The sequence below is a fragment of the Perna viridis genome, chromosome 11 (genome assembly GCF_037379345.1).
Source record: "Perna viridis isolate PV_CMFRI_1.1 ecotype Kerala chromosome 11, ASM3737934v1, whole genome shotgun sequence".
Classification (NCBI taxonomy): Eukaryota; Metazoa; Mollusca; class Bivalvia; order Mytilida; family Mytilidae; genus Perna; species Perna viridis.
The window spans coordinates 18,092,807-18,117,668 of record NC_142455.1 but is presented as its reverse complement, the minus strand read 5'-3'; the positions used below and the strand labels follow the sequence as shown (position 1 = coordinate 18,117,668).

The 24,862-nt window shown below is 34.0% G+C and overlaps 1 protein-coding gene across 5 annotated transcripts; it reads right to left on the bottom strand.

Moving 5' to 3' along the window:
* Window positions 1-8,565: 8,565 nt before the first annotated feature.
* Window positions 8,566-22,594, bottom strand: LOC148603193 (uncharacterized). 5 transcript variants are annotated; one of them, XM_088552792.1, is made up of 5 exons: window positions 20,911-22,594; window positions 16,642-18,021; window positions 15,714-15,899; window positions 12,953-13,282; window positions 8,566-11,263 (listed from the first exon to the last, which is right to left on the bottom strand). In XM_088552792.1, exons 2-5 carry the CDS (start codon window positions 18,007-18,009, stop codon window positions 10,100-10,102), a joined length of 3,048 nt encoding a protein of 1,015 aa, XP_088408918.1. In that variant the 5' UTR covers window positions 18,010-18,021; window positions 20,911-22,594; the 3' UTR covers window positions 8,566-10,099. The 5 variants fall into 5 exon arrangements, with proteins under 5 accessions (XP_088408918.1, XP_088408914.1, XP_088408916.1 ...); XM_088552788.1 differs by having other exon boundaries at window positions 15,621-15,899; window positions 20,911-22,593; XM_088552790.1 differs by having other exon boundaries at window positions 15,621-15,899; window positions 20,947-20,973.
* Window positions 22,595-24,862: the final 2,268 nt, after the last annotated feature.

Below are 24,862 nucleotides of genomic sequence, written 5' to 3'. Positions count from 1 at the left end.
AAGTACGGGGATCGAATTCAAAAGTATCTTAAAACAAGCTTATTGATAAAATTTTGAGTAAAATTGAACTCTTTGTTTTATTTTTTAAATTTACCATTCTGATTACGAAGGGCGTTTAAAGAAAGCACACACACCAAATTTCATAATGCATTCTAGCAGTGCGCCAGGTGGCGTAATATTACGGTTTGATATCGGTTTACACACGGAACTTAACAGGGATGAAAGTTTTCCGCTTTTTTTTGGGGGGGGGGGGGCGATTTTGGTCATTTTTGAGATCAGTGTAAATTCGTTGAGAAAAGTTTAGAGGGGGTGAGGTCTGACTTTGATCATTTTTTTCAGTGAGTCCATTCATAACGCTTGGTTGTCTTTCTGATTAAATAAAAATCATCCAGAAAATTATGTCAGTAAAATCGACCCGTTTTCTGGATGATTCTTGCCATATTTCATTCGAACATTCCTTATGGCGTTTGTAAACTTTAACTGGTTCTGTAGCGGATACCCTTATCGGATTCTGGTAAAGACTGAATCGTGAACCAGTCCCGACTGGTTTAAAAACGGAAGTTGTTATCTCGGTGGCGAAAGCGTTATTCGTAAAAAGGAACCAGTTGACATTGTATTTGGTTGGGTCAACGACCTTTCTGAAAGGAACGAACATTGAAAAAAATAGAGAAAAAGGACGAACTTCAAGTGAAGGAGATAGATTTTTGTCTTGTTTCTCCAAGTTTCTTGTACTGACAATTATAAAGTGGGTCAATATTAAATAAATCAGTGGTTTGCATTTTCTCAAATAACTGCAAAAAAGGAGAGTTCGCCAATCTCATTAGTGATGTCATATTCACTGATTTGCATATCATTAAGTGCCAGATTGGTTGGCAAATAAACAATTGACAATTTCATGATTAGAATCCCAATTTCAAAACATTATAACTTTGTTATTTTATATCCAATTTTGGTCCTGTAAAACATTTCATTTAGATAAAATAATTCATATATCGTATATGGGAATTTATAAAACTTTTAGTCCAATTACTGATTTCATGGATGAAAAGAGCTTTATTGGCAGTGTAGGGAACCAAATAAATTTTTCAATTTTCTTAAAAAATGAAAAAGTTAAAAAGAAAAAAAATGATGATTAAAGGATGATGCCCCATGCATCTTTTGCCAACCAACACAAACTTGACATCACCAAGAACTATCATATACTGTAAGTGTAAACAATACTCAGGTCATGCTAAAAATGGTTAAAAACCTGAAATCTATGGATTTCCCGGAATTTTGTTTCCTGGGCCCCACCAGGGCTGCGGACTTGGACATTGCTTGGGGGCTTAAGGCAGCCCGCAAACCCCCGGTCAGATCTTCAGATTTTTTCAACAGAAGTCACTTTCATCTCTGGGAACACCTAGATGAATGATCACAAAACTCTCCAACATAGTATATAATTGAACTACAAACTACTATTTGGCAATTCATAGTTTTAAAATTTTCTGGTCGAATTCAATTTATCGACCTCCAGACCGAAGCTGTCTATCAAATCATTCAAACGTAAGCCACAAACATTAAATCATATCAGTGCCGTAGCCAGAAATTTTGACGGTGCACTTGTATACAGTTTCCTCTTTCGAAGGGGTACACATCCAATTTGATCTCTAGGAATTTTATATATTTTAAGCAAAAACAGGGTGCACTTGTACCCATGCCCCCCTCTGGCAACAGTCATGCATGTTTTTTTAATACATGCTCCTCTCAACTAGATACATTTCTCAGGTGATAAGTTTCACAACTCAAGTGCTACAAGTTATTCCATATAAACCAACGTGTCATGTAAAAAAACTTAGTTTCTGGGCACTTAGTTCCAGAGACACCTTCATTGACATAAACGATAAAGCCGTAGAATATAATTTTAAGGGCTTGAAGCACCCACAGCTCTACCAAAATTACATTGCAAAAATAACTGCCTGAAACCCGCTTTTTTACACAAATTTCTTGATCGGAACCACTGCCCTTTTTACCCGCCAGCACCCGCATGAAAGATCTGGAGACAACTCTTCCAACTGGTACTCAGCTTTCCGCTATATTTCAATTTCATAAATGATAACTGTTCATAATCTCGCAGGGTTTTCATTTCTAGCTAAGCATCAAATGGTTTATTATGCGTCTAACAATAAAAAGGCAACTTGAACATATCAACATGCACTGAACGATTGGTTTATTCGGGTAAATGCAAGGAAATAAACAGATACTGATACGAGGTTATATTAAAGGTCTCAACTATTTTTAATTGGATATCAAATTAATCAGCATATTTAGTTAGCAGTAAAAGTTGTTTATTGGATTTGTTTATTGGCGTGAATAACATAGAATTAAGGCTAGAAACTACTAATTCCACTTCCCATAGGCTTCTATGCTAATTTCACAATATTCAATGGCTTCTCTGGACTTTACCTTAACTTTACCCTGCAGAGGACTATATACATGTACCAGCATAATTCTACATATGTCAGCTCACAATCCTCAGAATGGCATATGGAGTTAGCACACTTGCAGTTCAGTACTGGTCACCGGAAGTGAAGGGTCTATAAATAGCATGGGAAATTCCAGTATTTTCACAAGATAGGGGTATATTCAGAAATCATTATGGAGATTAGGCTTCACACCACAAGAAGCAAAATGCACCTATAAAATATACAGAAATGTTTTTCCTTTCAGAAACTGTTTAAATCTAAAAAAAAAAATGAGAACTTTTTTCACAGCACTATGAGGAACAGAGGGTAATTTCTTCGTATGACTATATTTCAAATGCTCATTGGTTGAATTTGTGGTCTGTAACCAGAATTAAATATGAAATATTAGAAAAACCTACAACGTGAACCTCACTATCTGCATTTGAACCTTAATAGTATGCCGATGGAATTATTTTCCTGCGGTAAGGTAAGATAATTACAGATGCTACCAGGCTTTACAAATCTAAAGGCTATTAATTTTGATTATCGATCTAAATTGATAAAAATATTCAGTTTCCAAGGGAGATCACTATCACAATATCAGCTGATCAACGTTGATTTTGGAGCTGGGCCTAGAGATTTATGTTGGCAATCAAATGTAGGCATGAAATCATTAACACTTCAATTTATCAATATTATCCAGTCATCCTTATTTCACCATAATCCATCACAATCTTCATCAAAATCAATCACAAAAGGGAGCTTACAAGACAAGTACTGATGACATATTTATTTCCAAGGGAGAAAACTCTCAAAATATCAGTCATCAACCATCTGTTTTTATCAATAAAAGCAAGTTTCAGATACTTTTATTTTTAAACACTTTGAGAAATTCAAGTATTGGATGAATAAAAATGTGAGTGTGATGCGGTGAAAGACAATTATACAATTAAGGAGGTAGACCTAGGGTAAGGTACGCAACTCTTACAAATCATTAAAACGTTTGTATTCACCATTTTACATCAATCACATGAAAGCATCAAAGTAACTTGGACTGATTTCATTCTGATTCAGAGGAATGCTTGAAAGGCTTTTGGTGAAATATGATACAAACATATCACTGATTTCAAGAGTTATTTCCCTTACCTAAGGTCTACCTCCTTAAGTAGAATATAAGTGTTCCTTAGGATCACGGATGCCACATACCAAAGTTCGTTTCAATCTGAATTTGACATCATATGAGCGTTTTTTTTTGTTTTTTTTTTGTTTAATTTTTTTTGTTTATTTATTTTTTTTTGTAAGGAAAGGCAGACAGTGCACCTGGTCTACTTCCATTAATAAATGATATGCGGGTTGCTCATTTTGCTTTGTGTATTTTCAGTCAATTTGTGTAATTGAATGCCTATATTTGCCTGCTTTCTTGGACTAGTATTTGGCCCTGGATTATGGAATAAATTTATTAATCATTCAAACCATAGTTTTCTAGCTTTTAGTTTCATTGATCGATTTCATTGTGTGTTGCTGAAATTATGCGATTAAAAATTGCTAAAAGGTCAAAGCTGTATTGACAACAACAACAACAATAAAAATGGATGCACGACATGTGCTACTACCCATCAAGCTGAAGTTGCATACAAAAAATCAACTCATTTTAATGTTGGGTCGCGGATATTTTGCAGAACATGAAATTGAAGTTAGTCGTTCCTTAATTCATATCACAATGGCGTTGAAGACTATTAGAATTTCAACTTTCTTGTATAACCGTATAAATATTGGCCGACAAAATTGGAGCTGTTTTTAGTTCAATCCATGATAATTTTGATAAATTTCAAATGTTGCTGACTTTTTTGCGACGAAAATTTTTTAAATCCGAAAAAAAAAACAGCAAAATCGATCTGTCAAACAGGAAGTTAATGTGCGACAAAGCCGACCCAAAAGCAAAAACTACACATTACACAACCAATCACGCACCCTAAAACGTAAGAAGTTGGCATTTCGTTCCTCCATGGCATTATCGGTCAGAAAATAGCTTGTCAGACGACCACTAGTATTGCTGGAAGAACACTGAAGTAGCATATTAAATTCCAAATCGTTCCCACAAATGTTTACTGAGATTTTTGTGACAAAAATTAATGGAAAAGACGTATACATGAATGGACAGAAGCAAAAAAGCTCCCGCCTAAACAAAATCAACAACAAACAAACAAGTGTACATATACAAAGGTAACTATGTCAAAAACTAATATTGTGTCCACACCTGTCCCAAGTGAACATAGGTCAACATTCTACGGTCGTATCATGTTGCGCTCCGCGAAGCTCTTTATTGACTACTTTAAGCAAAAGGACTTATAGTTCATTAAGGACACAACAACCGCTTTGAACACAATATAGCACAATATTTGAAATTCAATTCAAAGTTTAAAAAAAGTATTGTTTTGAGGGTGCTCATCAAAGACCTTTGATCCCCGTAATCCAAAAGAACATATAAGAGATGCAAATCTGATGGAGAAAAATCAGGAAAGGCTTTTCAAAAGGAATCCTTTAAAAACAAATGTTATGTATCGGGCCAAAAATTTTAAAAATCGGGTTTATGGGGTGTGCATCATAATACGACCGCAGTTAATTGAACTCTTTTCATTTAGAGCAAGTGTAAACACAATATTAGTTTTCGACACACTTAAAACATATGGACCTACAGTTTATTATTGATATAATAACTGGTTTTGATACAGGTCAATATTGCACAACATTTTGAAATTCAATTTAAATAAAAAAAAAAAAACTGCTTTCAAAGTCCTTTAATGGGTCACTTTGTATCCAATTATCTCAAAAACAGATAATGATACAGTAATATTGCAAGCATAATTCTTTAACTCATTGTAAAGATGAACAATTTACGAAAACAATTCATTAAATTCAGATGAACTTTTTTTAGAATACAATAAAACCTTGTCTTTCAAAAACAATGTTATTGTTCCCTTTGACCACTTGTTACTCAAAAAGAAAGAAAAAAAACAGTAAAAAGTATTCCCATAATTATTAAAATATTAAGGTACGGACTTCTAGATGGAAGACTGTTTTCAAAATTGGACCAGAAATTAAAAAATCTCAAAAACGTAAGAGATGTCTGAAATCTCAGATTTAAAGAAAATGCAGACAATTATTTCCATAGGGAACGAATAATAAAAATTCAGAATCTAAAATCTAAAAAATTAAAAGTTGATTTTTAGGGTGTGGCCCTACTTTGGTCTCCTAAAGACTGAAAATGCTAAATGCTATTTTAGATCTCTTTAGAATATTATAAGAAACAAATAAAAAAAGGAATTACTGTTAAAATTGAATGAAAATATCGACACAGCATTTTATAAGAAACAAACTAAAAAAGGAATTGTCAAAACTGAATTCAATAAAAATCTAAAACAATTTTATATTAACACTTTTTTTACCACTTTATTTGCAGAACGGCAAGGGGCAGTGACCAGTGTTAAATAGCAAGCTTCCTCTAGCCGCGAGTGATAATATATCAAAATTTCATGATATTTGGTTCACTTCAACTAAAGTTATAGCACAGAAACGAAACAATTAACGACGCCGACGACAACGACGACGACAAAATCATAACATAACACCGAAATCGCACCAATAACGAGCTAGAGGCTCCATAGATACTGAATCGCTCACCTTGCTCGATATTTGTAAAAGCGGCCATGTTTTTCATGGATTTATGAAATAAAATCTGTCTGATTCCTATGTTCTATTTTTAGTAACAGCGGCCACGTTTTTCGACGGATCAAACATCTCCATACCAATTCAGTGCTGAACACCCTAAGAAATATTCATACAAAATTTTGTTCTAAATGTTCAAGTAATATCAGAGGATAAGATTTTTGAAAGAAATAACATTAAAAAAGCGGGAAAAAACACTGAAAAAAGGGCGATACATGTAGCTCCAACATGGCTGATTTACATGAAAATTTGACCACTAATAGATTCCATCATGCTCAACACCTTTACCCCGTCATAATTGGCTAAACATTCCCACATCAGTTATATGCAGAACACTCAAAGTAGCATTCATACAAAGTTTGGTTCTAATTGGTCTGGTAGTGTCAGAGGAGAATAGTCAAGAAAAATGTTTACGACGAAGGACGACGACAAACGCCAAGTTATGACAATAGCTTACATGGTGTTTTGGATAAGGTCAGCCAAAAAGACGGTTTTTTGCGGTTGCGGAGGGGGGGGGTTGAGACCCTTTTCGGCCCCTTATAACTAGAATACCCAAAGAGATATTTCTGAAATCTTATTTGAACAATGTATGCAGGGATTTTCGTAAGTATCCAATCAAGACATTTTTTTTAAATCAGACCAAAAATGAACAAGAGGTTCTCAGGAGCCTGAATTGCTCACCTTGTTAAAATTTTGGCTTTCAAGGCCAATGACTCTAAGGAGTCGTCCGACAATTTTGACTCAAATAAAAAAGACTTAGGTAGAACTTGTTACATAAATCATTTCATTAGTTGAAAGTTTCTTTCTCTTTACTATATAGTTTTCAAGTATTGACTGAAAACCGATAAAACATCATTGTTCGCCTTTTAAGGACAATTAGTCTAACAAGGAGTCGCCCGACATCTTTGATCACCACAGACTTTTGTGGGCCTTATCATAAGGATCATTTCAGCAATCGAAAGTTTCTTTCTATCATAGTTTTCAAGATATTGGCTGAAAACTGTAAAAAAAAAGAAGTTATTTGTCACCTTTCAAGGGCAAATCTCTTACAAAAAGTCGTCCAACAACTTTGATTCAATGCAGCTTATTGTAGGCCTTATAATAAGGATCATTTCGGCAATTGAAAGAATTTTGCTGAAACTAACGGTTTTAAAAAGATATATGCGAAAAACTTCTGTCTGACCCTTACATGTATGTTCTAAAGGGGCTGTCATATTTCTCGACGGATCAAAAATCCCCAGAGCAGTAACAGTCTATGCAAGATACTCTGAGGAATATTGATTTCAAGTTAGGTTCAAATTGGTCCAGCAGTTTCAGAGGAGAAGATTTTCAAAGTAATTAAACTTTAAAAATAGCCAAAAAAATCATCAAAAGGGGCATTAACTCCAACACGGCTTAGAAGATTAGGTTAACAAAACAATTTTCAAACGGCCAGATCTCATCATGCAGGACACTTCTACTTTGTGTCAGAATCTGGCTACACTTTTCGGTTTTGGGATATATGTGGGAAAAACTTCTGTCGGACTCCTATGTTCTATTTTCAGTAACGGCGGCCTTCTTTTTAGACGGGTTAAAAACCCAATATCAGTTCTATCAGTTCTACGCAGAAACATTCCAGACAAGTTTGGTTCTATTTGGTCAGGTAGCTAGTTTCAGAGGAGAAGAGTTTGAAATATTGTTAACGACGACAGAAGACGACGACGGCCGCCAAGTGATGGCAAAAGCTGAGGGAGTGGCCCCTTGGACCCCTCATAACTAAAAAACCTTAAGATCTGAAATCTGATTGAAAAAAGCTGGCAGGGATTTTCAGAAAGAATCCAATGAAAAAAAATCAAAATCGGACAAAATGAACTAGAGGCTCCCATGAGCCTGAATCACTCACCTGGTTCAATTTTTGCTTTGCACTTCAAGAGCAATAACTCTAAGGAGACGTCCTACAAATTTAATGACCCATCGGACTTAAGTACCTTGTAAATAAGAACTATTTCACCAAATAAAAGTAATTTTATATCTATCATAGTTACCAAGATATTTGCCAAAAATTGTCATTTTTCCCGTTTCATGATTGATTACTGTGTTTTAATGCAGTTTCGTCGACCAGGGCCATATCACGGCAAAAACATTTTTCGCGTTTCAAAGGCAATAACTCTAACATGGAGTTATCAAACAACTTCCGCCGAAAGAAACGTTTCTAGGCCTTTTCATAAAGATCATTTCATCAACTGATTTTTATTTTATCTTTTACAGTTTTCATAATTTCAGCTGAAAACCGCAAAAAAAACCTTAATATTTTGCCTCTCAAGGGCGTGCAGTAACTCTAGCAAGGAGCTCGAATCAATATACAATTTAGATTTGATGGAGACTTTTGTAGGCTTTATCATAAGGATTATTTCCTCATTTGATTTTTCTTTTATTTCTATCTATTATAATTTTCAAGATATTGGCTGAAAACTGAAAAAAAAACATAATTTTTTTCTTCTTTCAAGAGCAATACCTCTAACAATGAGTCATCAGACAATTTCACTTCTGGGGACTTTTGTAGTCCTTATCATAAGCATCCTATCTATATAAGATTTCAAGATATTGACTGAAAACTGCAAAATCTGTCATTTTCCACCTTTCAAGGGAAATAACTTTAACGAAGAGCCATCAGACAGTTTTGACCCAATGGAGACTTTTGTAGGCCTTATAAGGATCATTTCATCAATTAAAAGTTTTTCCAATCTCTTATAATTATCAAGCTATTGGCCAAAAACTGCAAAAACCGTCTGAAAACTTTGACCCAATAAAGACTTTGTAGAGTTCTACAAGTTGAAGAGGGAAGTCACATTTATTTTCAAATATCTCTTTTACTTTTCAAGATATATGTAGAAATTGGTGACTGTTGTCAAAATATAGCAAGTGGCCATTTTTTTTTGACAGAACAAATATCTAAACACAACTTTTTTGTTAGATCCCATCATGAATATGCATGCAAAGTTTCATATAATTCTGCACAATAGTTTCAGAGGAAAAAATGTTTGCAAAATTGTAAACAGATGACCAAGACAATGAATATGACAGACATCAAGTGAAGGCAAACGCTCACTTGTGCCCTTTGGATTTGGAGAGCTAAAAAGATATTTTTTTTAGCCTGGCCCAAGTTGGTATCCCTTGAACTACAAAGTGGTTAAAGATTAGTCCTCCATGTAAAAAAAAATTAACAGAATTTCAAAAGGAATGATCAAAATATGATTTAACTTTTCTATCAATTCTAATTTTAATACCCATTTTCCCCTTTTAGCCCATTATTTTCAAAAGAGTGAGGCAAAAACCTTAGGAACAATGTGTTAAAATTTTAAAAAGATTGAATAAGGTTTTCTCAGGTTTTCATAAATAAAGTAAAATTAACAGATGCCAACAACGATAATGACAGGATGATACCATCATACGACCAAAAAAGGGTGGGGCAAAGCATGTCACTGAACTGAACACTTGACAAGAAGATTTTAAACATTATCATACATGTACTTAGATTTAAATACCTTTCATTTCATCAGGTAATGGTCATCCAATCAAGGGAAGACAACTCTATTGATAAGGTTAACAATATTACTCCCATTAAAAATTTTAGTGAAGACAAATACATGTACATTAAGACTATGACACCCTTTTGTAATTTACTTTGTTTTTAAACTGATTTAAAATCACCAACTGAATCCATAAGCTTGGTTATCTCCCCTTGCAAGCATCAAGCACTATTCATCTTTGGGTGGTTGGACTACCACTTGATACATCAGTGTATATACTCAAAATGTTTATTCAGGGGATAATGAGAAGAAAACTAACATGGATCATTATTAATCAATATCACTTCAGATAAAAAAAAAATATATACATAATATATACATATATGTACAAAAGAAAATTATACTCCAAAGGCACTTTTTAAGTTAAAGGTCACCAATAAGGAAATTGTCAACCACAATTTCAACATGCTGTACATTAGAAGATTCATGAATTTTAGCTTTATGTTTCTTCAGAGCATTTGATCGGGTAAATGTACTTCCACATTCCTCACAGTAGTATGGCTTCAGACCAGAGTGTACTCTCATGTGTCTTTCAAAGTTAGATTTGTGATGGAATCCTTTATTACATAGGTGACAATGGAATTGGACTGTTTCATGAACTTTCTTGTGGTGTCTCAAAGAAAAAACATTACTCAGTGTCTTTCCACACAAGTCACATGTATACTGTGGCCTGTTGGGCTTGTGAATTTCATTGTGTTGTCTCAGATGGGCCTTATAAGGAAAGGCTTTGTCACACTTGTCACACTTAAAAGGTCTGATATTATCATGTATTTTCATATGCTTTTTCAGAAGATAGTGTTCAGAGTACCTTTTATCACATACATCACATTTGAAAGGCAAATCATGTTTTTGCATATGGCTATACATATGTCGTCTGTACATCTGTGGTGTTTTAAAGCCTTGCCCACATGTTTCACATGTATAAGGCCGAATGTCTGTATGCATTATTTTCATATGACCCTTCAGGTAAGAATTTAACTTGAAAGTTTTACCACATTCTCTACACTCAAAAGGTTTACTGTTACCATGTGTTTTGATGTGATTGTCTAGAACATACTTATCAGCAAATTTTTTATCACATACATCACAAGAATACAGCTTGATCTCATTCTGATGAGATTTTAAGTGTTTATGAAGAACATTAACCCTGGTGAAACGTTTACCACATATATCGCAAACATAGGGCCTATCTCCTGTATGTAATCTCATATGATAAACAAGATAACGCTCCCTGACAAATGTCTGGCCACATATGTCACAAATATAGGGTTTGTTTCCTGAATGCAGTACTGAATGTTCTTGTAAACCAGCTTTTTTTGTGAAACTTTTGCCACAAGCTTCACAAACCCATGGTTTCTCTCCAGTATGTGTTGACATGTGGTTGTTTAGGTGGTCCTTCCTCTTAAAAGATTTACCACACTCCTCACATTGATGATTCCTTTCACCGCTATCTCTGGTCTTTTTCTTTGATTTGGAAGGTTTATCAACATCAACAGGTTTTTCTTGACTAATTGCAAGCTTGTCATACTGAAGAAAAAAAAAACTATGAAAATTAACAAGGGGATTTCAACTAATAATCATTGTTAACAAATATTTCTTATGTATACATTTTTGAAAGAAAAGATAAACAAAAACCTGAAGCAGGCAGCTGACATTTTTCATCCCAGTAGGGTTGTTGTCTTTTTTGACATATTCACCATACCCTTCTCGGTATGTGTCAAAACCAACCTTTCTGACATCATACTTTTGCCCAAGAAAAAAATCTTCTCTGTTTAGAATAATCACTGTTTGATCTCTGTATCACTTGATATTTGTTTTGAATTTTTGTATTCGAATGTACAAAGACTGAAGGTTTGTCAGACTTATCTGCCCTTGAAATGTTCATTTGTACTGCATTTCAAAAACATTATATACATTTTTTGTACACTTACATTTAAGGAGATAGACCTAGGGCAAGAGACATTACTCTTGAAATAAGTGATATGTTTGTATCATAATATCATAGAAGCCCATCAAGCTTCCATTTGAAACAGAATGAAATCAGCCCAAGTTACTTTGATGCTTAAATGAGATTGATGTAAAATGCTAAATACAAACATTCCAATGATTAGTAAGAGCTTGGTCCCATACCCTAGGTCTACCTCCTTAAGTATCAGTCTGCGTTGGAATCAGACAGTTGGTGATATATGAAATGACCCATCACATTGATGGTGTAATTTATATCATGTTTTTGCACCAGTAGAATCAAAGAATTAAGTAGCACTCCAGATAAGAATCATGCAAAATGTGATTCATGGGTTAAAAGCCTACATATTTTTATTTTTGATATTTTGTTTGAATTGCCATAATAAACAGTAGTAAACATTCAGTTTTTCATATAACCCGTGTTCTTGGGAGATAAAAATTGTATATAATGCACTGTAGATTTCTATATTACGGGAGATAACTCTGTAAATGACACTCAAATACAATAGAATCTATTGCATTTTCAATGTTGATTATCTCCTAAGAGCAGGTTGATTTGAATGAATAATTATACATTTCATAATATAGACCAGTAAAGTAACCTAATAACAAAAATAAAAATATGTAGCCTTTTTTTAGGTGTATCACATTTTGCAGAATTTACATGATTCTTACAAAGACTGCTACTTAAGACATGATTTTCAATATAATTTCAGTCAAATAAATAACTTCCTTCCATTATAACAAACCTTTTCAATGATGGGTCCATGGAAGATTCTGGGGGAACTACCTTTTTAACGAACATTTTTATTTTGTGCAAAATTGAGGCAAAAATGAGCCAATAGTAACCTGGAAAACCTTTTTCCTAGAACCCATCTGGAACCCTACTTCCAAATTTTGGGATCAAGCCCTTGACTTTACCTAAATCTTTAAATTTTTACAAAGAAAGGACAGACAGATTGTCATCAACCATAAAATGTTGTTTGAAAAATAGGACATATGTATACATTTCAATACATGTATATAAAAATAATACTTTTATGTCCTGAATAAAATTTTAAACAATGAATGAACAAAACCACTGTGTATTGGTCATGTGAAATTCACACAAACTTTACATGAAATCCATGAGATATTTATGTAAAAAATTCATGTGCAGGAGTTATTCACATGAATTGTATGTGAACTCTCTTTAACGAGATTTATTTGCTTGATTCATGTGAAATCATGAGAAAATATTTTCCTGCTTACCTGCGTTATCCCTGAAGATCCAGGCTGGCTAGTATCAACTAGTTTTGGTTCAAAAGAACTATTGGTTGCTTTGTCTTCATCTTCACCATCTACCATAGACTCTACCTCAGGTACTGCTACAACATATTTAGGCATACTGACTTTTGTATCAGATTTATCTTTATGGTTCATCTTGTGACTGATGAGAGATTGTTTAGTTAAAAACTTTTTACCACAACTGCCAATGTCACAAATGAAAGATGTCTCTGTGTAGTGCGTTTTCACATGTTTCTCTAAGTCTCTCAGTTGGGAAAATCTGGTACTGCATTTCCCACATTCATATGGCAGAATCTGTTTGAATAAATTAAAGAACCTTAGTGAGCACACGGTGAATTTATATACAAAAAATCATGTCAATATCTGCAAGCGTTTAGAAAAAAGTACCGAAAACTGTTATTTCTGTGAATTTCCTAAATTCAAGGCCCATAATTTCAGTAAAATTATTGGAGCGGAATGAAAGTTAAACCTGACCTGTAACTTATCATGGTAAATTTATATACCAAAAATCATGTCAATATCTGCAAGCGTTTAAAAAAAAAGTTCAGAAAACTGAAGATGGACTGACAGGTCAAAAACAATATGCCCTTCGCAACTTTGTTGCGTGGGGTATAATTACTTTATTATGTTTTTATTAACAAATGAAAAATTGTTGTTATTTAGATCAGTAACCATCCCATGCCTTTCTGTATTGTGCAATTGGAACCTAATAATTGATGTGTCCTTAGTTATTTACTGTCCAAAACAACAATATGTATTCCGTAATGAAAAAGGTCACACTAAACAAGATTGATGTCAACTACTGTTAATAAGTACATTGTACACATGTTCTCACAATCATGGCCAATCTTGGTACGACTGCTGAGATCAAATCCCTGAACAGTTGAGGCAAATATGGACACACAATTCAATCTTGATACAACTCTAATTTTTGATTGCTATGTTTACAGGAAAATAATTTGATCAGAACCAAAGTGGCTCCCTTTTGGCCCCTTATTCATAAATAGTTTCATTCACACATGTAGTCAAGTTATTGTCTGGACATCATGAAAATGCTTGTTTCTAAACACCTTTTCGGCCACTAATTTTAAAATGGTTGTCACAATCTTCAATATTAATCCTAGCTTTCCTACTGTGGTATGGTACTTTATGGTACAATGTCAGAGATCCATTTCCTTATAGTCAAGTTACTGCAGGACATGATACAAATGCTTGTTGTTCAAGTCAAACCCCCAAAACTGAATAATCAATTGCAGCCTTCCTTATATGGTATGGTACATTGTGTTACAATATTATAAAGATTCATTTACTTATAGTCAAATTATTGCCTGGGCATCATGCAATTGCTTGTTTCTGGTATCCATATGGCCCCTAGTTTCTAAATTTTTCAGGTCACTACCCCTAAAATTCTAACATTCCTTTTGTGGCATGGCACCTTGTGGTAAAAAAGATCCATTCACTTAAAGTCCAGTTAATGTCTGGATTGAACATCATTAAAATGCTTGTTTATAGCTCCTTTTGGCCCCAAGTTCCTAAAAAGTTCAAGTCAAGCCATTCTGTTGTAGTATGGCACCTTGTGGTATTAGGTATTTCATTAAGACCTGTTCTAGTATGGCACCTTGTGGTATTAGGTATTTCATTAAGACCCGTTCTCAAGTCATTGTTCAGATACCAAATGTTATGGATGTTGATGCCATCAACACTGACACTAATAACAACAACCATGACAACAACTTCAAATGTTTTGAGGTCATGCATGTATAAAAATATGAAATGTTTTGGTCTTGAATAAAATTCTAAACAATCAAGGAAGTTACTAAATCATGGAGTACTTCACTCAAGGAATTATATTCATATTAAGTTCATATAAATGGGGCTTCACATGAAATTTACACTAATTTAAGAAGAAATTAATGTCATTTTCATGTGAAAAATCATCCAACATTAATTTCAGGTGAAAATATATATGCATAATTCATGTACAAGCTAGATTCACATTATCCCTGTCACCAATGTTATTTGTTTAATTAATAATGTTAAGATCATATAAGAGTTAAATCCAATTTCGACAGATTTTTATAGTTCGTTTTATTGTTGTATTCATGAATTTTAACGTGCATCCTTCTACGCCATGAAAACTGATTTGTTCAATGTGTCAGTTTTCCTTTCCTCTTTCATCTACCCCAGAATTGACTTTTAATATGCAATTCAGCAGGTGTTTCTAGAAAAGCAGAGGACGCTTACCCTACTGGTGCACCTGGTTCATGCTCCCAGTTTTCAGTGGAGTCCGAGTTAGCTTTTGTTACTTTGTATGTATGATTTTAGTTACTTTATGTTCTTTGTTGTATATGTCTGTTTTCCATGTCTGGTCTTTGTCCCTGGATTACATTATTTTGATTACCGCTATAACCTTGGTTATAAATAGTCTCACTTTATTTATTTTAGGGCCTTTTACAGCTTGAACTATGGTACTGGTTTTGACCACCATTGAAGACCATGTAGTGACATGTAGAAGTTTTATTTGTTCATTGCTTGACTTTTGGTGAATTACTGTCTTATTAGCAATCGTATCACATCTCCTTTTTAAATACATTTTGTATGAAATTCATGTGAAAATATTTTGCGTGTGTACCTGAGTTATCCCTGAAGATCCTGAGTGACTAGTATCAGCTGATGCTTGCTCAAAAGAGTTATTGATTGCTGCGTCATTGTTTTCCTTAACTACCTTAGATTGTACTGCTGATACACCATTTTCAGGAATACAGACTTTTGCATCTGCTCTAGCTTTATGGTTCATCTTGTGACTGATGAGAAATTCATTAGTTGAAAACTTTTTCCCACATCTACCAATGTCACAAATATAAGTTGTCGCTGTGTAGTGGGTTTCCACATGTTTCGTTAAGTCTCTCAGCTGGAAAAATTTGATACTGCACTTTACACATTCAAAGAGTAGACGCTCAAAATTCTGTATACAATAAAACAATGCCAAATTATTTTGGCCTAAAAAAAATACCTGTGTTTTTGCTATTAACCCTACCGACCCTAATTTTTGTGCCTATTCAAAAGTTTGTATATGTACATTACAAAAAGCATGATTAGAGAACTGATAAAAAAAATATTTAAAAATTTTACATTTAATAATTTGGAAAATGAAAATCAAAAGTGCAATTAGGATGTTAAAGACATCATACATATATAATAAAATATACATGTATGCTGCCTGCAATATCCTAAAATGTATCCTTGAATACGTAATATGTACATGTATATTTAACTCACAGTTTCAAACAAAATGATCTGCAGGATACAACCGCAGAAGTCCAATCCTGAACAATTTGGGCAATTCAAACTTGATACAGCTTTAAATTTTGGAGATGAATTTGACCAGAATTAAAGTGGTGCTAATTGAAGTGGGCTTCCATTACTACCAACTGATTAAGAAAATTGATAATGACGTAATTAGAATTAATCAAATAATCAAAAGATGTAAGTGTCATAATTTCAAATATTTAAAGGACAAGACTTTTAATTAATTATGTTACTTTAATTCTTTTCAATAATCAATTTTAAAATAATTTTGACTTCCCAACACTAATCAAATGGCAGAATATCCCTATATTTTTGTGTGGTTGGGTCACATCACTATTACCTACCTTAGCAGTATCATGAGTATCTTTTGACTTTTGTACTGGTTTCCTTTCTTTTGGCTTAAATACCTGTACTTCTCTCTTTGTTACATCTACTTCTTTACTCCTCCCAGATGCAACATCTGATCTTTTTCTACTATCATGAACAGCCATTCTATATAATGATTTATATTTCATTTTTACATCCACATTTTCATCTCCACTAGTCTTGCATTTATTTTTAACATTCTTTCTTTCAAGTTCTTGTAAAATCCCCTCCCGTTTATAGTCATTCTCCTTACAGGTATCCAGTTGAATCTTTTTTACATGATCTTGTGTAGTTACCTCCCTTCTCTTTACATCCTGGGTTGCACCTTTTGTCATTTCTCTGTTTCCACTAACTTCATCTTTAATTTCTAAACCATCAACATCATACTCATAATTACCAGTGTCTAATGAATCAGACTGAAAATCTCCATCTGACTCTGAGCTATCATAGTCATAATCATCTCTAGTCATGGCATTGACCATTTTGTCTGTATGACCACTAACTAGTTCACTTTCTGTGTTGGTATTTTTCTTATCTGTACATGCTGTACTGGTCGTTGTGAGTATTTGGATAGTTTTGGAAGAATCGCTAAATTTCTTCTCTTTATTTTTGTAATAACTTGTGCTTAATGCTCTTTGATGTTTAACTTTTGAATTATTAGAACCTGTTGTACTATCTTCTCTTCGTTCATTTGCATGCCGTGTATTCTGTAAAGATTTTGTAAGTAACTGGGTTAAAGATAATTGAAATTTACCACTGCCTTGACCAACAGATTTATGTGCCTGTAGTTGCAGGTTTATTGGTATATTTATACCTTTTAAATTGGTGGTCTTCTCAGTTATTTTCTTTTTTTGTTTTGTTTCCGTTTGTTTTTCATATTCTAGTTTAAATACTGGATCACTATCTAGAAATTTGATCAATGAGTCATAACAATCCTTTAAGCCAAGAAAGTCAAACAATTCAACCATTTCACTAACTATGTTAAGATGAAGCTTAAACTCTCCAGTGTACAAATAGCTGACAAGTTCAGTAACTGATTTCTCAGAAAAATCAATGAGGAAAATTTGACATTTTGCTGCAGGGTTTTCTAATATTACACATTCTCTTAGGTATTGGCTCTCGCTTGATTTCAGAATGAGTCTATGTGCTGAGATTGTTCCTTCTTGACTAATTAAAACCACATCACAAAATATTCCCTTCTTCTGCATCTCAAATATACTCTGTAGTAAGCTGTTGGAATAATTTTCTACTGCAATATTTATATACAGTTTTTCATTCCTAACATCTTGTGTCTCCATGCTGTCTATTTCACCAGAATTTGTGCCTGATCGATCTTCTGTATCCATTCTTTCTCAAGTCTGAAAAAAAAAAATAATCAAGTCATAATTGTAAATAGCTCAAAAGTCAATAAAACAGGAGTCTCTCATTTAAATTAATCAAAAGCTTCTTTTCTTTAATAAAACAAATATCATAAATGAAGTATATGTATCAGCATACTGGAAAATGATGCTGAAATTGAACTAAGTAGGTGTGACATGTACTGTTTCAACTTGAAACTTGTTAGAAATGAGGTATTCTGTTGTCCACCTAAATCTCAAACTTTCTGTATGACACATCTTTCTGAACCCTAGCCCCACATATCAATATCCAAATAAAAGAGAGGAGGGTTGCAGGGTCAGAGAAAATCTGGACCAGTACCTATGTATCATATATTTATTTAGCCAATCATGGGCCCTCTATGGGCATCAACATTATACACACAAATAATTGGATTCAATAGAGTATAAAATGTTCTACACAACTCCTAGCATAATATATTATATAAATTCATATAAAGGTTTATAATAGATTCAGGACCAAATTGGATGTCCCTACCTACCCTATACCTGTTAACTCTCCCACATTAGGGGGAGACCCATACGTGTTAATCTTCTTGATCTGGATCCTATTTACAGGAGATCACCCGCAATTAATTTCCAAATTTCAATTACAAATTTGCGCAAAGACATTTTCAACAACTATTTTGTACACACCACATGTGTATATTCAAGTCAATATTAGTGTTAAATATTATATATAGTTTCAACCAGAAAAATACAAATACAAATCCCAGCAGCAAAGCCTGGCAAGAAATTTCTCAAAATAAAATAAAAATTACTATCTGAAAACATTATGTACCAGTCTGTGAAATGATTCACTTTCAGAAGGCCTAATCTTGACAATGTGGACAAGGAGAAATTTCAGTAAATTCTCTATGAAAAATAACAATATTGACATTTTTGTCTATGTAATCTATTACATAAACTTCTCACTCTTAAAGACAAATGGCCTTTGGGAGAAGTCAGCACACACAAGAATAATCTTTTGCTCTTTTCACCCTCTAAATTAGGACCTGAAGTCATGCACTGCAACAAAATTACCGAATACAGTCTCAACTCTAATTTTCGGATTCTATGGAATTATGTTTAGCAATGAAAGGAATAAAAACGGCGAGACCATGTAGGGCCTTTAGTAGCATAAACAGCCAGTTTGTGACCAGCATTTTCTGCATGCCGTATTGCATCATTTACTTCTCTGTGTGTACAACACTCAAACTGAATTATATGCATATGGTTGGTAGTATGCTGTCATCCCCCAAATGACAGTGAATGGACAAAATTTGAGCCATTTGACAATGTGTGCACGTTCATTTTTGGTAAATACTGGTATTAGCAAGTGTATTTCTTCTTTTTTTTGGAAGTGTTCGAAATACATTGTAACAGACCCCAAATGTCATTGTTTATGTACCTTTAGATTAAACATCTTTTTGTTAAAAAGAGATCGAAGAATTTAATTATGTCACCAACATTGACCTTGATGTAATCATGGAAGTATAATATCTAAACATTATACTTCCACGATGTAACTAACCATTCAAAATCATAAATCATGCAGGGTTTCCTTGTTGATTGTGAAAAGTCTAGAGCATCTTAGCATTAATCAGCTGTTCAAAAGCGTTAAATTAACCAAGTGCAAACGAGACCAATGCTATTTGTGTACAAAACAACAAAAATGGCATCCGTAAAAATGAAAAAGACAACCTTGGGAGGTCTTGCAGGAAATAATTTGAGTTTCCTGCACGGGAGAAAACATACTTTCAGGAGATTTATCTATTTTGCTAAAGTCTCCTGGAAGGAGTCTAATGGAAGGTTAACACCTAATGGAAGACTCGTACATGTACATAAATATGTAAGCATTGTGGAAGGTTATTGATTCAAATTACCATATTATCTGTGAAAAATACTAAACAATGGAATTTTTACATCCCAGATTTGCTTCTACGTAAAATTCTCCTGCATTATACAGTGTCAGTGGGTAAGAATCTACCACATGAATAGTTCCAAAAATTAACAGGTATATGTATGCCGATCCATGAAGTTGGAAATGAAATTTATACATTTGAATGTTTTCTTCTCAAACAAATGAAATGGATAGTTTCCTACACACACACACACACACACACACACACACACACACATATATATATAAGTATGGCTCTTGTTTTAATCATTATCAAAACTTTGTTTTTTCCTATACTCAGGCTTGATGATATCAGAAGATCTTAAATGGACCACCCAATTAACAACATCTGTGGCAAAGCTACAAGTAGTACATCTTTGGGATTCCTACACACTAATCTCCATCACTGTTTTTGGAAATGCAGGAAAAATGCCTACCTCTCCTTAGTCTACTCTTTATAACAGTATGGGTCAATAATTTGAGATCCCTTTCTCAATATGACAATAGTGATGTTGATAAGATAGAGCGTCTTCGAAGATGTGCTACAGAGTCCATCTGATGTACATGGATAAGTCTTTCACTGTAACTGTGTATAATGATGTTTTGGGACCAGAGCTCTGCAGCTAGCTGCAAAACATAGCTCTAACTATTTTTTGTGTGTAAAAAGATCAAGAGCTATGATTTCGCAGCTACTCTGCAGCATGCAGTGGTGTGAGGATTGCCATTCATTCAAGACCAATGTGTGGACTTGGGCTGACATTTTCATCCAGCTAGGGATGTTGTCTCTTTGACATATTCACCATACCTATTCTAGTTATATTACTAGAAACTTTTTTTCCAAAAACTGTAAGCTGGACGAAGGAACAGTCATCTATAGCCCAGAAGCATTTTTGGCAGCTCTGCGCAACTTAAACACCGAGCGCATTTCACTCTTCTATAGAGTGCATATAGAAAACCAAAAGACGTACCTATACAGAAACAATTTTTTTTCGACAAACACTTACAAAAAGTTCTTTTTTGAGGGGTTATTATTAAATGGGGAATGAAACGATTTGAACATGTGTGGTAGGGTGGAAGATAATTCGGTCCTCAAAGAACTCGGACCAGGACCACTCTGACCGTACATTTTGACAACTCGGGCCATCAAAAAAGGCTTTTTCCGACCATCAAAACATCTGGAAGAGAGAAGGGAGTGTAAAATCATCATTATGATAGAGTACTCATTCATATTTTTTGGTAAAAATTCTGATAATTCGAATAAAGTACAAAAAAAAATACCCCAAAAAAATACAAAAAAACTAGCGGCAATAATTAAAGAGAACCATTAACTTATGGATACCTAGCGGTGATTTCCACTGAGAACGGGCATACTTGTTTCTACTCTGGACCCCATATTCCGATGATATATTTCTGCGTGACTCCCTGTTTGGCTGAGTTATATCTGCTTTGATATTTGTAATCTTTATTAAATATTTCTTAATTGCCCTCAAATTTGTCTAGTCTGTTTTTGAAACTATTTTACGAAGATGTTTTTATTACTGCACCAGTTCCACAGTTTGATCTACCTGATATGAAGTCGTACCGCTTTTTTTTGTTATTATGTGTTTTTTTTTTTTTTTTTTTAGAAATGCTTATTTGTTTTCATTTGGACAGTTATATATGATTCCTTATATTTTTTGTCAAGTGTTATACATATTACGGAGGTTAGATTGACTGGTCTGTAGGTGATTATTCCTTCGCATTTTGAAAAATGCCATTACTCCCGCTATTTTCCAGTCTTGGCAATTTTTTTTCGGCTCTTATAGGAATTGGTTAAAAATAATTTCCAAAGGCTTAGAAATTGTATTTGCTTTTATTCACGACCCAATCGAAACTCCTTACACTTCCTCGTTGCCCAAAAGAAAATCTCGTTCATACCACATCCGGGTGTTGCTACTTCTAGTTAAACACCAGAAATTGTTGTCATAATTTAATTCCTAGGAGGTTGACTAGGATTAGATTTTGTACCCTGGATTTCTTTTTTTTGGTATAATTTCTGATACGACTTTTTAGTTTTTACTTTAGCCCGTCCTTGATTTTTCAGATCATGATTTTATTTCTTCTGTTTATTTTACCCAATTGTTCATCCGAGATTTGTTTAACCATACATCATCGTCTTGCCTTTGTTTAACCATACATCTTGTCCTGCTTTTGTTTAACCATACATCATCGTCCCGCCTTGGTTTAACCATACATCTTGTCCTGCTTTTGTTTAACCATACATCATCGTCCTGCCTTGGTTTAACCATACATCTCGTCCTGCCTTCGTTTAACCATACATCTCGTCCTGCCTTTGTTTAACCATACATCTCGTCCTGCTTTTGTTTAACCATACATCATCGTCCTGCCTTTGTTTAACCATACATCATCGTCCTGCCTTTGTTTTACCATACATCTCGTCCTGCTTTTGTTTAACCATACATCATCGTCCTGCCTTTGTTTAACCATACATCATCGTCCTGCCTTTGTTTAACCATACATCATCGTCCCGCCTTGGTTTAACCATACATCATCGTCCCGCCTTGGTTTAACCATACATCTCGTCCTGCCTTTGTTTAACCATACATCATCGTCCTGCCTTGGTTTAACCATACATTATCGTCCCGCCTTTGTTTAACCATACATCATCGTCCCGCCTTTTTTAAAGCTTGATCCTAGCCCTTCTTTAAAAATCAAATGGTTGCTCCCTAAATCAGTTGAAACTAATAATGCAGTATTTTAACATGCATTCAGAGAATAATCGTAATAAATCAGCAAAATTTAAATGAAAATTAAATCTTGATACTAAAAAGGGTATCAAATTGCAGAAAAAAAACGTATTAAATAAGTTCATGGCTAATTAATTAGTTTACAACAATTTTATTTGTTAACTTCACAAAAGGGATATCCATTGACACAAGTTTTATACCAGCTCGTGAAGTATTCTCCCAACAATAATATACAAAACGTATATTAGAACATTGAAAGTATGCATGCATTAAATCGTGAATATTTAAAAAAAAAGTGCTTTGAAATTAGATTTAACCGGACAATGAAAAAAAATGAAAACGACAGTACAATAAAAAAATTGAAAACAAAATTAGCCCAATGAAAACAATTAAAACAAAAATAAAAGTATCAGAAATTTATGTAAAAAACTGAAATGAAACAGTGTAATTCGGTTTTCTGTATATTTTTGCAATGAAAAAAAAGAGACATTTTCAAACGGAGCACCGCAACTACACGCAGGATCAGCTATACTCTGTATGTATCGTAGTTAAGGAAAGACGCTGAACATAGTAGCTGGGTCGCACAGAAATTTAATTTTACGAGGACCATAATTAAAATATCGAGGAATGTCTAGTCTACGCAAGGAATCCACGTTTAAATTTACATTTCCCATGTCTCCACTTAAGTTGTTCCATTCTCTTATAGTAGGGGGTATGAATGACTCGCTAATGATAATCTGCAGAAGGATAATACACGTGTATAATATTAGATCCATTATGTAACGGACAGACTGTTGTACTCTGAACAAGAAGGGGGCAGGTTCGCGGAGATAGCTTGGATCATCGTCAATTTGTTTACTGTAAAACATACGTAATTTTCTTTTATTTCGCCTTTCAGACAATTTCCCCTGTCAGTTTCTTCGCATAAATAGCTACATTTTGTAAATATTGAAAGACAGGTTACTATCCTCGCGGCTTCTAATTGCAGTTTTTCCAATTTGTTTAAGTGATACCGCAATCAACCCAGACCTTACTGGATATTTAAAGATGGAGAGTATATACTCCTACAACGTAAGAGGTTGGAACTCCGTAAAATAGCTTGCCAGACAACCTCTAGCACTGCTGGAGTAGGGAGTATGAAGACAAGATACAACTTACCGAGATTTTTTTTATATACTTAACCTAATTTTAATTTTCGTAGTACAATCAAGTGTTTTGATACATATAGAATAAGGCTATCAATGTGGGTGTTCCGTTTACCATTATCAGAGAATGTTACTCCAAGATTGTTATGAGTAGATGTACTTTGGAATTGTACACCATTACACGAAACAGTAAAAGGTTCCAGTAATACGATTTTAGAAAAGAGCGTTTTATCTGGGTTAAATGACATACGGCACTTTGGGAACCAATCATTCAATTCCCTTAAATCATGATACTCCTACAGTGATACAGGTTGTCTGGCAAGCTATTTTCTGACTTGGTTGGGGTATAGGCTAGAAACCACTAATTCCACTTCCCATAGGCTTCTATGCTAATTTCACAATATTCAATGGCTTCTCTGGACTTTACCTTAACTTTAACCTGCAGAGGACTATATATCAGCATGATTCTACATATGTCAGCTCACAATCCTCAGAGTGGCATGTGGGGTTAGCAGACTTGCAGTGCAGTACTGGTCACCGGAAGTGAATGGTCTATAAATAGCATGGGAAATCCCAGTGTTTTCACAAGATAGGGGTACATTTAGAAATCATTATGGAGATTAGGCTTCACATCACAAGAAGCAAAATGCACCTATAAAATGTACAAAAATGTTTTTCCTTTCAGAAACTGTTTAAATTTTTTAAATGAGATGAGAACTTTTTTCACAGCACTATGAGGAACAGAGGTAATTTCTGCGTAGGACTATTTTTGCGTACGTTCCAAATGCTCATTTGTTGAATTGGTGGTCTGTAACCTATAGAGGAACGGAATTCAAACCTCTTATGGTGTACGAGTACAATCATGATTGATTACATTTAATGGAACAGTAGCGTAGGACGAAAACCGCTTTTTGCTTTCTACAAAAATAGATTCTTATCGAACCAGTTTAGTAACTTTCCTTTACTATCATACGAGTTTAATTTACATAATGGCTGAAAAATAATACAAGTATACAACAAAATGTAGA